Here is a 16106-nt window from a genome sequence, read left to right as displayed (position 1 = left end):
TTAATTTTTAGATTCATTCATTAAATGACGTATGTAGTGTTTATTATAGACTACATACGTCATTTAATGAATGAATCTAAAAATCAAACTTTTGCTTATATTAGTGACTGGAGGGTGTACATCATTAGATATATGTGTAAACTTTTTCTTTTTCTTTTTATGATGCATATAAATTAAGAGTTTAATGATGGTGGGTTGACAGTCCATAATAACTTTCAAACCACCATCATTAAACTCATAAATTAAACTTTATATGCATAGTCTATTTCAAAAAATAAAAATATTTAGCCTATTTTTATTAGAAGAAATATTCATAGCCTATTATTTTTTAAGGAAAATACTCGGTCTATTTTTTTTGAGAGAATTTATAGTTTATTAATGAGAGCAAAAACAATAAAATAATTTTTTTTTTCACGTGACATTGATATAGTAACCAACCAGCCACCCTCTTATAAATTTCCAAACTCCCTTCACCTCATTTTCAGCCACCAAAATCTCTCCAACACTCTCTCTCTCTCTCTCTCTCTCTCTCTCTCTCTCTCTCTCTCTCTCTCTCTCTCTCTCTCTCTCTCTCTCTCTCTCTCTCTCTCTCTCTCCCCCTATAACCAAAACCCTATATTTCTTCTCTCTCTCTAAATTTTCATTGTTGTTATTCTTATTCCCATCATTCTCGTAGGTTGAGTCTGTTTATGGCAGTAAGATTATCACTCTCAACGCATGAAGTTTCCGACCTCTCCCTCGGCAAACCTCCACTCCGGTCCATTTCTATCACCGACACCATAGCCGACGCTCTTAACGCCATCAAGAAATACAACGAATCCTATATCAGCGTTTGGAATTGTCACCATTCCATCAACAAACAACCTCCTCAAACCCTAATCAAAGAGGACTTTGGATTTCATTGCAAATGTATTGGAAAAGTTTGCATGGTCGATATTATTTGTTTCCTTTGCAAACCGGAGAATCTCTCTTCCCCGGCCGCAGCTTTTCGGTCTCCGGTTTCGGTTCTCCTTGCCGACGACGGTTCATCTCTAGTTCGACATATTCAACCCAATGCCAGGTACGTTCCTTATTCTTTGTTCATTACCTTTTTTTTTTTCATTATTATTATTTGATTTTTTATGTGGTTGTGTTTAGTTCTGATTTTTCTTTGTGGTTGACTTGATCCCGTGAATAAATTGAATAATAAAGAGGGAACAGAAAAAATTAAATTTTGTTTGGTAGTTTTTTGATTTCATCTTTGACTTTTTGTTCCTATTCTAGAAAAGGAACATTTTAATTCAAATGTGGAAATATGATAGTTGTACCAAAAAATTAACTTTTTTTTTTTTTGAGTAAGTACCAAAAAATTAACTTAGTAGCAATATTTTTATGTGTGCAATGAGTGGTAAAAAAAAAATCAAATATTTTTCAGGCCGAATTCGAATTCATAACATATGCTTAAGTTTATACGTCTCATCCAATTCTTTTTGCAAATTCTAATTTTCTCGTTTTTGGTGTCTAGCGTTGTCTTGCATTACAAAACCGATGTAAAAGATTTGTTCCTTAAAATGAAAATTAAGAATATGGTATTTCAATATCTCAAATGTATGATCAAGTAGGTATATTATTCTTTATTCGATCAATAATATTATTTTGAGATGTCACATGCATGCAGTTTATTGGAGACTATAGATGTAATGGATGAAGGGGTGCAGAATGTGGTGATACCAATATCCGATGAGAACAAGTGGAAGAAAGGGGATAATAAGATTTTGGACTATGGTATTTTGCATAATGATAAGCGTGCATATTGTTGGCTTAGTCAAGAGGATGTAATGCGCTACCTCCTCAACTCAATTGGGACATTTTCTGATACTCCTGCAGAATCCATCGACAAACTCGACATTATAGACACACAAAACCTATATTTTCTTTACTTTGATGACCCTGCATCCTCTGCTTTAGAGCTTCTCACTGCTTCCATTGTGCACCAATCCTCCGTTGCGGTCGTTGATCCGCATGGCAAGCTCATTGGAGAAATCTCACCCTTTATGTTGAACACTTGTGATGAAATTGTTGCCCCTGCAATGGCAACTCTCTCAGCTGGTGATCTCTTAGCTTACATCGACTGCGGTGGTCCCCCAGAGGATTTAGTTCAGTTGGTAAAAGAGAGGCTGCATGAGCAGAATCTCGACGCGGCTGTGGAGTTACTTGGGGAGGGATCAGAGCTTTCATCTTGGTCTTCGTTTTCTTCGACTTCATCCGAGGAAGATATTTGCTCATTAGGGAAGAATTGGAAACTTGGAGGACACTCTTCAAGGATTGTGAGAAGGTCAGAGGCTATTGTTTGTTACCCTTGGAGTTCTTTGGTTGCTGTAATGATTCAAGCACTTTCCCATCGTGTGAGTTATGTGTGGGTTGTACAAGAAGATAGAACCTTGTATGGGATTGTTACTTTTCAAACTATGTTGAAAATTTTCAGAGAACACTTGAAATCAATGTCATAACACACGTGTGAGTGTAGCACTAGCACTCACTATGTCACCATCATTATCAACTAAATATCAATTCTTAGGTTGCTATCTAATCTATTTTTGTTGAGGAATCAAATGTGATGTGTGTAGGTAAAACGGATATTCTGCCTACATAAGTAGATTTGTTTTTTGTTCTCAAATGGGTAAAGAAACCAATTTTCTTTTTTCTATTTGATTGTGTACAGCAGTCGTGCACAATATCTACCTAATGTCTAGGAATGAGACTTTTTGTTTTTATGCTTAGAGGGAGAGGGAAAATGTGGATGATTTACTTTTTATTACTTTGTTTTTAATAAATAATTTATTTATATTGTTTTTTTTTTGTTTAATTCGAATGTGACAAAGTTGAGGTAGATTGCTTTAGAAATACGACACTTTTAATTACTTGCGCTTAAACTTATAATTTTTTCTTATATGAAGTTTAAACAAATAATATTCAGAAAAGGTTTTTCCCCATCTTTGAAGTGTGTATTGTATTTTTTTTTTCTTACAAGATTATGCAAACAGAAAGAAAAGAGGAAAAACAAAAACACAAGAAAACTAGCGCCTAACGAAGAAGTTGCCCAACGTGTCAGCCTTGAGCAAGGGGAGGAGGTCAGCTGGAGGCGTTTGGTGAATGACTAAGTCAGCATCTGAAGTAGCTCCGAATTTCGCAAAGAAGTCCGCACATTGATTTTCCTCTCTGAGAGTGTGATGAAGAGAGATGTTCTGATTAGTTAGCAAGTCCTTGATATTTTGAATTAAGACAACGTACACGTGATATCACGGATGTCATCCATGATAAGATTGATGGCTAGGAGGGAGTCTGAGTAGCACACCAAATCGTCCATGTCCATTTCAATAACCAGCATCTGCCCTTGGTACATAGCCGTTAGCTCTGCCAACATGATGTCTGTCGAGTTCGAAATGAAGCCTGAGAGGTAAAAACATGCGCTATTGCGGAGGACACCACCATAACCAATGCGGGTTGGAGTTCCTATGCAGTTGCCATCAACATTAAGAACGAAAGCATGGTGATATCTACTGTTCCATTTAACAAAGCGATCTGAACGAGTTGAACTATCAACTCTTTCAAAGATCGACTTGATTGCATCTGTTGAGCTAAGAATGTTGTTACGAAGCCGAATCAGAGACAAAGTTTTATTATTGTGGCACATTAAGTTTCGATGTCTCCAAACCCACCAAAGACCAGCAAGAAAAATAGTGGAGCGAGGGCCTGATATGCCAAAATTGATCCAGTCATAAGCAGTAGTGGCAGAGGAGAAATCGTTATCTAAAAAACCAATTTTTTGTCAAATGCACTTAGAAAACCGGCAGTCCCTAACACAGTGAAGGAAGGTTTCTTCTTCATCTCCGCAGCAAGTGCAGGTGGCTGGAGGAGCTATGTTCCTGTGATGAAGCAAGGATAGGGTAAGAGAGGCATTTTGACAGGCAAGCCAAATGAGAAATTTATACTTTTTCGGAACCTTTAATCTCCAAATCCAAGACCAAGAAAGATGAGAATTGGAATCAGTTATTGTCTCTCTGAGTGTGATAAGCCAATTGTAACCGCTTTTTGTAGAGTATGTGCCATTTTTGTTTTGAGACCAGATTAAAGCATCTTCGATGTTGTCGTTAAACTGGATATGGATATTGTTGATGTTATCTGCAGCAGCTGAAGGGGGTGTGTATTGTATATGATAAGATAATTGATATTTTGACACACAAATTTTGACAATTTTTTTTTTTACAAAATAAAAGATATTCATTCATTCAAATTGAAAGACTACATCGATATAATGCAAATTCGCTAAAAACAAAAAGGATGAATTTGTGAACAGGCTCACAACATCCATGTTAACAGCATAAAACGGCAAAGTACAAATGCCTACACATATGACTATATTTAAATCTCCGGAATAACCATGTTTCCGGATCTGCAACGTGTGTTTTATCTTGGTTTTTCGGGTGTCAAACATTGATTAAGTTTGAACCTTTTTAACCTTTGATATCTCATTTTTTCTTGGGAAGGGAAAAATAAGAAAAAAAAAACCCTTGAGAATCGAGGTCCGGGAGTTGTTTTCGCTACGGGAAAGTGTTAGACACCCATAACGACTATAGTATCCTATAGGAACCGTCTTTATTTTCTACGCGCGCGCTTTATTTTTAAATGCTATTTGAAAGTGTTATTTACACCTAAGGGTTTGCTAAGTCAAGAATTGGAGGGAGAAGAATGTGTTTGATTTTTTGTTTTATTGGACTTGGAGAAGTTTTGACTTCTTGCCTACATACCCGTTTAAGGGATCAAACTCCATGTAGTTCTCTTCCAAAAAATGTTTTTTGTTTTTGTTGGCTGATTTTAATTTTGAAAAATGGAATTTTGAAGAATAGGAGAGAGAGGCCTCAAGGGCATAAGATTTGGAAAATGTGAGGTGGAATTAGTTATTTTGCAAAAAGGTCTAAGTATTATTAGAATTCATTAAAGTTTTTGTTTAAGAATATAAAGGGAAAATTCAATGGGATTTTGATCCCAAGGTTTCTTTGGAAAATTATTTGAGTGAAGTTGTTCATGTTTTTTGGAAAGGAGAATTTTTCTAAGTATCGTGATTCCTAAGCATACATCTAAAGCATACATTCCCTAAGCATACATCTAAAGCATCCATGTGATGTGTGTGCATGTGTAGGTGCTTGTGTCGGTGTACATCATTAGAGTCCATTGTCCTTTACATATGTCCTAGTTTACATGCTATGGTCTTGCAAGGAATTAAAAGCATAAGGTAAAGTACAAAAATTCCTAAGTTTTTACATGCTAAGTCTTGGCATCAAAATTAAAGTGCAAGAAATAACACTAAAGCTAAAGAATGAAATATGCTTATGGAGTATATGAAACATGAAATGAGAGGGTTAGTAGCACAATATATAATAGGGTAAAGAAATAAGGCAAAAAAATGTTAAACAAAAGTGGTAAAATCAACAAGAACAAAGTGTCAAAATACACTAAAAATTTACCATAACTTCTCAATATGCACATGACCTATAATTCTCTCATCATAACACTATTCTAAAGATTTTATTGCAGCCACAATGTGGGGATTATAGGAACATATCCAAGCCAAGAGTTATGACACACTTTTAGACACATTTGACACTTTATTTCCACAAACAAATATTTTCATGACTTGTAAAACAAGAAACTTACAACATTCATCCCAAACAGTACCAAATACCCTAAACTAAGGACAAACACATCACAAAATTTATTCATCAAGTATCAATCATCATGAGACAAAATATTGGGATCAAACCATACAAAAACTTCACAAACATTGACAAAAAACCAAAAATCACAAACAAAATCACCTATATTTCTATCCATTTTTTAGCATGTCAAAATATCCTAAAAAAAACAAGTTTCAAATGTCAAAAATAATTACAAAAGAGTCCACAAGGTTTTTTTACAAGATTTTTAACAGGAAATGAAAAAGAATTGAATTAAGAAAGAACAAATTATTTCCTCATATTTTGACCAATGCTTAACATGTAAATACATCAAGATTCATCAAAAATATCAAGAAAATAATTTGAACATTTTTTAGGAATTTTTTTTAAAGGTTTTTTGGTGAGACAAAGGTGCAAACATCAAGAAACAGTGTTGGAATAGCAAAAATAACACAAGAATACGAAGTCCAGTACAACAAAAGCCCAGGCCCATGATCCTGTATGGATCTGGACTATCCAAACGCATCAGGAGCGTTGGATTGATCCAGTTCCTCCTAACCCTAGATCTAACGGTGATGAGGCAACCTAGAGGCTTATATAAGCCTCTCCTCAACGTTTTCTTCATTTTCCTCTCTTCTTTCTCTCTCTAACTTCTCTCCTAGTGAGAGAAGCTCTGCAATTCCCTCTTCTTCTCCGATCACCTTCACCGCCGGTTTCTGGAATGAAACGGCTGGAGAAGATGAAGATTCATCGGAATCTTCATTGTCACCGCCGTGAATTCCAGATTCCGGCGAGACCTTAACAACTCCGATCTACATGGATCTAAACCCTAACTTGTTCTATTTTTCATGCTGATTACGAATATGAACTTAGTTTTACAAAATAAACGGTGAATCTTCGTATATCTACATTTTAGGGTTCGATTTTCAAATCTTTTCAATCTTTTCAGATTTCTTTGAAAGAACAAGTCTTAGAACTTGTTAACCTACTTCGATTCACCGTTTATTTGTGTTAATAGACCTTCGTTGAGCTTTTGCAATGAAAACGAAGAAGTTTTTGTGATTACCTGGTTTTAATCGAATATTCGAACTAAAAGATCCTCAAGAAATCTTCAGATCCTTCTGGTAAGGGTTTGAACCGAAAATAAATCGGTATTTTCTTCTCTCTTCTTCACTGGTTCGATTCCTCTTCTTCTTCTTCTCTGATTTTCTGTGATCGTGCTTGAATCTGCTACTACCAGTGGTGGATTCGCACTTGCATTGCAGAAACGATGATTCAATGATGAAGATTCTTCAATGAATCACTGAGAATCATCATGGATTCGTTGCATTTGATCTTGAATTTGCATTCTGGAATTTTAGGGTTTTGGATTGTTCTTCGTGTTCTTGATTTGATTCTGATTTTGATCGTAACTGAATAGAGAGAGAAACTTTGATTCTGTTTGTGATGTGGCGTGTAATGAATGGTGATTCATACTGTGCATTGATGATATGGCCCTTATATAGGCTGCCATGTGGACTTGTGACCCAATCAGCTTGTGACACCTGTTCCTGGTCTTGTTTGATTCGGACTTGGACTAAATTTGGGACTTGGATCATTCTGCAATTTTAAAAACTAAAAGGACCATTCTGCAATTTTAAGAGAGGACTTAAAAACAAAAATCTGAAACTTGAGGACTAAAATGCAAAACTGGCTAAAGGACAAAACTACAATTAAAAATGAAAAAAGGACTTAAAACGAAAATACTAGAAAATAGGGACTAAAATGCAAATAATAATAAAATTTGGTTAAAATTTGGTAATCTGAAATAAACGTAAAGTGAAACAAATAAAAAACACAAAAAGGACTAAAATGAACCAACTACAACAATGACCAAAATTTCATTGCCCCTAGGGGCTAAACTGACTCAAAATGACTCAGACGTAATTTTTGAAATGGATCTTAACATGGAATTGAGGCAAGAACTTATACAAACTAATTGCAAAGATTCAGAGACAAATTTCAGGGATTTAAAATGAGCTTGAACACAAGAAATGACTAAAATGCCCCTAGGGGCTAAACTGACTCAAAATGACTCAAATGCAATTTTTTGAAATGGATTTTAACATGGAATTGAAACAAAGACTTGTACAAACCAATTGAAAAGACTCAAAGATAAATTTCAGAGATTAAAATGAATTTGAATGCAGGAAATGACTAAAATGCCCTTTTTCATGAATTTTGCAAAGAACATTGAAATAAAATGCAGAGAAAGATGCAACTGATCAGAGACAATCTTCAAATAACTTGGAATGCAAGAAAGACCCTTTGGATGGTTTAAAATGCAAGGAAACACAGACAAGGTCATAATTGAAAATGTTTTTAAACATAGACAGTAGAAATATGCAGATAAAGCAGAGTAAAATATCAGTGTAAAACATTAGCAAATTGACAATCTCTCAATAATAATGGACACATATCAGAGATGAAAAATATTTTTGAGCAAGTATTTTTAGGTCCAAAATTAGGGTATAACAACGTGGATGACGCCAAAGTCATTGATTGGATCTGCACTGGATCGAAGCTGATCTGACAATCTGAAGCGATCAAATACCTGAGAGAAACAAGAAAAACAAACAACGTCGCACAAAGACGACAAACAACCAACGTCGCACGAAGACGACGAAATCACAAAATAAAACGAAATAGATGTGAAAATCACTTTAATTTTGATCTTTTAATTACAACCCTTGAATATTTATTTGCCACTTGTCATGCATCCAGGTATCTTTTGTCAAAAAAAATGCATCCAGGTATCTAAATGGACTAAACGGATAGCTCCTTAAATGGAGCATACCTGAACTCACATTTGTCATATCGACGTATCCTGTTTAAATCTCATGTTTGATGCACTAAAGAGATAGGATGAAATAAACCATTTTTATATTCTATCCTCACTTGCCTTTGCAATTTTTTTCGTGAGTATAAGCTGAGTTAGAAATTAAACTATCGTGACATGATTAGAATTTCATTCCTTATTTATTACCATGATATTATGTTGTTTTGAAAATGTTGTCTATTTTAAAAATATTTAATTAATTACAAAAGTAATTTTCTCATTTAGTTATAATAAAATAATGATATTTTATTTGTTATCATGTGTGCATCAAACACACGATAAGATTAATAATTATCATGTCCATATCATATCTTTATTCAGCTTTATATCATATCATGTTTCTATCCTATCCTGGTCATCAAACCAGTCCTAAGAAACTTTTTAAAATAAACTTTTTTACATATGTTTAAGATACACTTTGTATTTAAGTTTATCTTGATTTGTATTTAAGATAAACTTTTTTTTCTTAAGCCATTTGCTAGTAAGATTCAAAAGAAAAAGGGTAGTGTTAACCTGTGTCTTTAGAACACATGTTAAGAAATCTAAAATAAAAAATATTTTCCAAAATCTTGTGCGTTTAATTGATTAAAAAATTAAAGATTAAATACAATGCACACATAATAAATTATTTTTATATTTGAATTATTAACTTGTGAAGTTAACATTTCCCAAATAAGATAACGGTGCTTAGTGCTTACACCCTCCGGTCACTATTATAAGCAAAATTTCACTTTTTAGGTTCAGTCATTAAATGATGTATGTGGTCTATTTAATGGACCACATACATCATTTATTGAATGAACCTAAAAAATAGATTTTTGTTTATAATAGTCACCAGAGTGCGTACAACTTAGTGCACTGCTGAAAGCCATCAAGACCTAAAAACAAGGCAAAGTGGATCAGACTGTCCTCACATATATTCATCCACGAACTCCCTCAACTAACTAAACACAATTAGCATAATCATTAACTAATCTTAATTAAAATATCCCAACGCCACGTGTCCACCAAATAGCTTTTGAATTTTCCTTTTTCTTTGTGAAGAACAAAATAGAAGCCTTAAGTAGTAGCTACTGCTACACCTAGAGAGAGAGAGACAAAGAAACTATGAAACTTGTTGTTGTTGGATTTTGATTGAGAAAAAAAGAAAAACAGTATTTTGAGGAAACATGTACATAAGTGGTGGTTCTTCTTCCATGGGAAGGTCTTTTAAGGAATCTCTTAAACTGCTTGAAGCTGATATTCATCATGCCAATACCTTGTAAATTTCTTTTTCCTTCTTTTTTCTTTCAATTCTCACACTCTTTTGAAAAAAAGTCAATTTTTTAGTTGTTTTCTTGAAGGGTATGCATACTTTGTTTAAAAATTTAATTTTTATTATTTTTGGAATTTGATCATGAGTTATTTTTATTTTGGAATTATTTTCTGGGGTTTTACTTTAAGCCCTGATTTTTTTTTTTTGGTTCAAAAATCAATTTTTCTTTTCCATAAATATGGTGGTGAATTTATTTCACTGCAAATTCATGATTTTGGTGTTGTGATTATCCACTCAACGATCAACAGTGTCTCTGTCTTGTTGGGGAGAATTCAATACTTCAAAATTCAGTTATGAATAAATTCTTGTGGAATTTTTCAATGGCTTGCACATCATGAATTTATTACTGTTTTGTTTTTGTTTTTTTTTTTAATTTTTTTGTTTGTTTGTTTATAAATGACTATGTTGTACTGTTTCATTTTGTGTGATATATACAAAAGTCAAAACTTAGACAACTTTGGCCTTCACTACCTTTGTGTTGTACTCAGATGGAGAATTTTTTTGGTTATTCATTTATCTGAATTTTTAGTTTAGAAAATATATCTGATTTTTGTTTGTTTTGTTTTGTGTGAATGGTGACTATTTTGTTTTCTCCACCTTATGGTATGTGGGGCATTGTCACATGTTAGCAGGGATAGTACTTTGGCTTGCAAACAAATAATGCATGATGATTTTGATACCAATTATTGTTTCCTGATCTATAATATGCATTGCATTATCTTTCATAGCTATTTGTTGTTTTTTCGCTCAATGTTTCAAGGTTATTGCTGTATTTGTGATGAGTCTCTGGTGAAATTGGACTAGAGAAAGGTTTCGAGGTTATCTTAAGTTCTGAATGCTGTCTTTTCTAAATATTGAAAATTATGTTAAGACTTTCGACGGGTGCACTTTCTTTTTCCTCTCCAGCAACTTTTTCTTGATGAGTATGAAAGTTATAACTTGATCATATAATTGGGCGTGTAGGGCATCTGATTTTCCGAGGGAATACGATGGTGCGTGTCTTCAGATGAGAATGTCATACAGTCCAGCAGCGCACTTGTTTCTTTTTCTGGTTCAATGGACAGATTGCAATCTTGCTGGAGCCCTTGGATTATTAAGAATTCTAATTTACAAGGTTAGGCATTTTGGTTTTTGGATGTTCATTATGAACTGAGAAATTTTGGCTTGTGTATGTTAAGATTGACTTATTTGAGCTTACTTACTGGCATAAACACTTGTCAGACTGGGAGAGCTTATGAAAACAACTTATGACGCGTCTATTTGTTGTTTTCAGCTTATTTTCGTAAGCTCTTCAAGATAGCTTATATGAAAAAAGTTTGGCTTTATTTTATCTTTTGTTATAAAAATAACTTAGACATGGATCAATGTGCTAAATTTTCCTCATGCTGTAGGTGTATGTGGATGGGACTACTACCATGTCTACACATGAAAGAAAAGCAAGTATTAGGGAATTCTATGGTATATCTTCCTTTATCTTAATTTTTTTTAACAAGTTAGTTTGCATTTTACTGTGTGTGGATAGCTGATATACTGAAATTCTGTATTGATCAGCGGTCATATATCCGTCTTTGTTACAACTTGAAAGAGGTGTCACTGATGCTGAGGATAAAAAACAGAAGGTTGTATGCATGGAGCGGTATCGTAGAAGAGAAGACGACGAGGAGCACAAACAATTCTCAGACATAGACTTTGAAAGAGAAGAAGAGTGTGGAATATGTATGGAGATGAATAGCAAGATTGTGTTGCCTAACTGCAACCATGTCATGTGCCTGAAATGCTACCATGAATGGTACTCTCTCTTGCTCCCTCACACACACATTCCTTATTTTACGATCATGGCTTGTTGGTTTTAAGAAGTATGAAGTTTGGCTTTGTTTCTGCTTTCTCTACATCTTGATTCTTTGTATTTCTTTAGCAATATGCCGTATGATTTCTTTTTATATGGTTCTGATGATTTCATTCCTTAAATTAATTTAGTTCTGAATCACATACATGATTCTATATAGGTAATTGTAATTTGTTGAGTCTGCTTTGTTTTTCGTAAGTCTTGTATTAATTCGGTTTGTTTGGATCATAATTGTTTATAATCAAGTAAGATAACTTCCATCATTCAGATTTTGCATAAGCGACATGGTTTTTGATTCCTGTGCTTTACCATATATATGATGCCATAACAGGCACCGTAAGAAGAGGGTTATGTTGTACATATCCTAGTTTCTAAGCTATGACTTAAAGATGCTCAAAAAATGGGCTGCAACTATTGTGTCCGAATCTCATATTGATACTTGTACAATACATGCATTACAGTATTACACACACATTCATGGATTTTTTTACCAATCTCAATATTATTTATTACATATGGACTTGAGAGAGGGAAAATGCAGTAATATCTATGTCCACCACTTACCCAACTCCAATTTTAAAGATTCGTATTTTAAATGATGTGATCTGATGTAGGGATCCATGTTAAATTCTTCTTTATCTAGATTGATGTTATTTTATTTATTGCTTATCCAAATCATTAGTTTTGAATTGTGTGGTCCAGTGGTGATCATTGCCCTTTCACCCTTTAGTGAAGTCCGTTGCTCTTTAGATGCGAGGAAGGAGCAAGCAAGGTTGTCAAACTTGAGATTCTTGATAAACTTGGATAGTAAATTCGAGAGAATTTGTCTCATTAAAAAATAATATTTAAAACTCCTATGCATGACATATATACTTATATAATACCATTATGAAAGAAGGAAACAGGGCAATTCAAAAAAACGTCATGAGAATGAAACACCAAGTAAAGTAAGTGAGAACACATTCATTGAAGGAAGAGAAAAACTAATTGAAGCAAGTGAGAACACAATCATTGGATGGTGAATTTTATACAGCAGAACCGTTCAGTTTGCTGCTCGCTCGAAATAGAGAGGGGTCCTGTTTGAAGATCGTGAGTCAGCATTGAAGGCTTAGTTTGCGTTGTTGGCACTATAGACTTTTTTTCGCGTCACCAGGATGGAGATTTTGTTTGCGTCATCCACGACAATAGGTTCTGTGACATTTCCTAACCTTGTTTCCAAACAGTTGCAACTGGATGAGAAGAAGACATGTAGTCTTCCCTTGCTTGTCTCCGAAATTCAAACCATGATTTGAGCCATTTTAAAAAATAAAAAAATGAAATTAAAATCTCTTTCATCCTTAAACTCGCGAAATTGAGTCTACAAACATTCCAACTCGATTTTAATAACCTTTGGAGCAAGCATAAAGAGGTTCTTCTTTACTTAGGAGATATGAAATAGCTTTATAAAGGCCGGGACTAGTGTGAGATTACAATGATTTGAAAGGAAGCGTGTTGCTATTTTCTTCTGGAACTATTACGGAATATCAAACCTAATTAAGTTTATTAGATTTCTTTGCAATATTTACTAGTATTTATTTATTAATTACTAATGAGAATCAGGCACAATATTTTAGGATGAGCCAACACTGTATTTAGATTCTGTCAGTCTCTCAGGTATACTATATACATATTGTCTGAGTGGGGGCCTTGCCCCTACCATGCATCAAAAAAAAAAAAAAATACATATTATCTGTGGGGTTTGTACTTGCAGTGAGTACAATACTGAAACTAGGGTTTAGTATCTGATTAGGTCATGCCTTGGGAATGATCCCAAGGGAGTTATTTATAGCCTTTTTGGGCCTCTTGTTACGTGACTTACTCCCTAAGTCACCCAAGATAGGTAGAAACGCATATATCCCCCCAAATATGGATATTCTGGCTGAATATCTGGCCTAAAGGTTCGGGCTTGATGGTTTCGGGGGATAAGGAGGGGAGCATGCCCTACGCAAGCGTAGGCGACGTCCTTGTATAGGGCTAGCGGGCCCTTATTTGAGTATTGGTGGTCCACAGTCCCCCGAGCATGAGTCTTGGTTAAGGGCGAAGTGGTTATTGGCGGTCCAGGGTTCATTTGTAGGATAATGCTCTAATTGGAACTTACTGGTTTGATTACTATTGAATGATAAGTATTCTATGTGGATCCGAGTATGAACCCAGACTGTTGTTCTTTAGGCTTTGCATATTATATTGGTATTTGTTTTATTGATCGGTCTTATATGAAACTTAAAATATTCTTTTTAAGGAATTTTAATTATAGTGATGTCCTGGAACTGTTTTCAATGTTCATATATCTTATGTGGTTCATTTAGAACCTCTTTCAAATGTCTTTGTTTTCTGTGACATTGATTCTCGCCCTAGTTGTCTAACCAAGTTTCGGTGATTGTTTTCTAATTTTCATTTAAATTTGTAATGATATGTGCTATATATTTTTTATCGTTCTCATATTCTTTTCTGCCTCGTGTCTTGGTACACAACAAAATTGTGGTCGCTGCATCATTCGTCTCTTCTTCAAGTGTTCTCCTGTTTAATTGAAAGCTGTATGTATTTTGACATTTTTTTTTTTTTGCAGGAGAGCAAGATCACAGTCATGCCCCTTTTGTCGTGACAGTCTTAAAAGAGTAAACTCGGGCGATCTCTGGATATTCACCGATAGTAGGGACATAGTAGACATGGAAACAGTAACAAGAGAGAACCTTAGAAGGCTTTTCATGTACATAGATAAGTTACCTTTGATCATACCAGAATCCCTTTTTGATCCTTATGACTCTCACTTAAGATAAGTAATTGCAACACACAGAAATGTGTTCTTTGATGGGTGGTTCGGATGGTTCTAGTTTATAAACTTTGAATGTAATCTGGTGAATTTAGTTTATAGAGTTGTAGTGCTTTGCTTCCACGTCTTCCAGAAGATTCCAGCCTTGAGTTTGCGATGAGTTGGTGATGAAGTTGAAATGGTAAATTGTATGTAGCACATGCATTTGTATATCCTTGTACAGATTGAATTACTTATCAAGAGGTTTGCATATTATGTGCCTCTTATGATATTAAGGTGAATCTCTTGACAAACAGCCCTCCCTCCTAAAACAAATCTTTGATCATGAATGCATTGGATGGAATATTGAATGTCAACTTTACCAACAACTTAGACTATGAACCAATATAAAGGTAGATTATATGCATTTGACCAAATAGTTGAATGCAGACTTTGTTGTGGTTACTATTTCAAGGGTCTATGACTATGTTGTTGTAGTTATTGTTCCAAGGGTCTATGACTAATAGTCACACATATTTTGATGAAGACTAATTTGTTCTGCAAGCCGTTGAGCACACCGTATATTTTTATCTTATGTTACATAATTTTTTTTAATTTAAAGGGAAATGTTAACCAGTGCCCCCGGACATTGGTTAAGGAGTTAAATATAGTACTATCTTGCATTGAAAGTTGTGCTGTCATTGCATTAAAAGCTTAAAAAGTTTTTTTTGACTTAAAATTTTCACTTTTGGCTTCCTTAACCAGTGCCACGGGGGCACCGGTTAACATGACCATAATTTAAAAAGAAAATCACCTTCACTCGTAATCAAAGGACAAAATAGTCACTACCAAAAAAAGGACAAAATAGCGTACAAGATTTATAAGATTTTTTTGTATGTTTATTAGAAACTCACATTACATTAGTACTCACTGGGATCCTTCCTTCTTATAATAGGACCACGAAGTACTGGTATAGTACATTTAATCCCTCAAAAAGTTTAGTACATTTAATGCATGTGCGAACATTTAAGTTTTTTTGAAGGAGTTTAAGTTTTTAATCATTAAATAAGCTTTTGGTCTTTGTATTTTTTTGCAATTTCATCTAATATATGTAAAATGCTAAAGAGTGTTCTTGGAGTATTGGATAAGAGATGAAAATAGAAATATTGTACTCATTCCGTTTCAAAATGAGTGTCGCTTTAGCCAATTGCACACATATTAAGGAATGAAATAAATTAGTCAAATATCATAGTAATTTTACCAAATTATCCTAATCAACTATTAGTTTGTTTTTTATTAAAGAAAAAATAATACTTTGGAAGTAGTGTAACATAATATTAATTGAAGGGTACAATTGAAAAGAAAAAGTTATTATTGCATTGGAAACTGAAAGTGACATTCATTTTGAAACAATTTTTTTTTGGTTAAATCGACACTCATTTTGAAACGGAGGGAGTATTAAAAAATGGTGAAAAGTGATAAAGTTAAAATGTTAATCCAATAAAAACATACTCCCTTCGAACAATTTATCTGATGGAGCTTACCTTACGATTGTTAGGTGAATC

At 34.1% G+C, this 16106-nt stretch overlaps 2 protein-coding genes across 3 annotated transcripts; both read left to right on the top strand.

Annotated features, from left to right (window-relative positions):
• The first annotated feature begins 485 nt into the window (after positions 1-485).
• Positions 486-2686, top strand: LOC146943875 (CBS domain-containing protein CBSX5-like). Its single transcript, XM_085742173.1, has 2 exons — positions 486-1060; positions 1658-2686. Exons 1-2 carry the CDS (start codon positions 690-692, stop codon positions 2487-2489), a joined length of 1203 nt encoding a protein of 400 aa, XP_085598299.1. The 5' UTR covers positions 486-689; the 3' UTR covers positions 2490-2686.
• Positions 2687-9653: 6967 nt separating this feature from the next.
• On the top strand, positions 9654-14918 carry LOC146943874 (E3 ubiquitin-protein ligase AIRP2-like). Of its 2 annotated transcripts, none has more exons than XM_085742174.1 (5): positions 9654-9853; positions 10871-11021; positions 11299-11365; positions 11459-11696; positions 14359-14918. In XM_085742174.1, the coding sequence occupies exons 1-5, from the start codon at positions 9762-9764 to the stop codon at positions 14567-14569; spliced, it is 759 nt and encodes a 252-aa protein (XP_085598300.1). In that variant the 5' UTR covers positions 9654-9761; the 3' UTR covers positions 14570-14918. The 2 variants fall into 2 exon arrangements, with proteins under 2 accessions (XP_085598300.1, XP_085598301.1); XM_085742175.1 differs by having other exon boundaries at positions 9654-10725.
• The last annotated feature ends 1188 nt before the right edge of the window (positions 14919-16106 follow it).

This window comes from Medicago sativa, chromosome 2 (assembly GCF_051527215.1).
Source record: "Medicago sativa cultivar Bolivia chromosome 2, Bolivia_mono, whole genome shotgun sequence".
Taxonomy (NCBI): Eukaryota; Viridiplantae; Streptophyta; class Magnoliopsida; order Fabales; family Fabaceae; genus Medicago; species Medicago sativa.
Note: the sequence above shows the minus strand (reverse complement) of the source record. Positions and strands in the feature narration are given on the sequence as shown.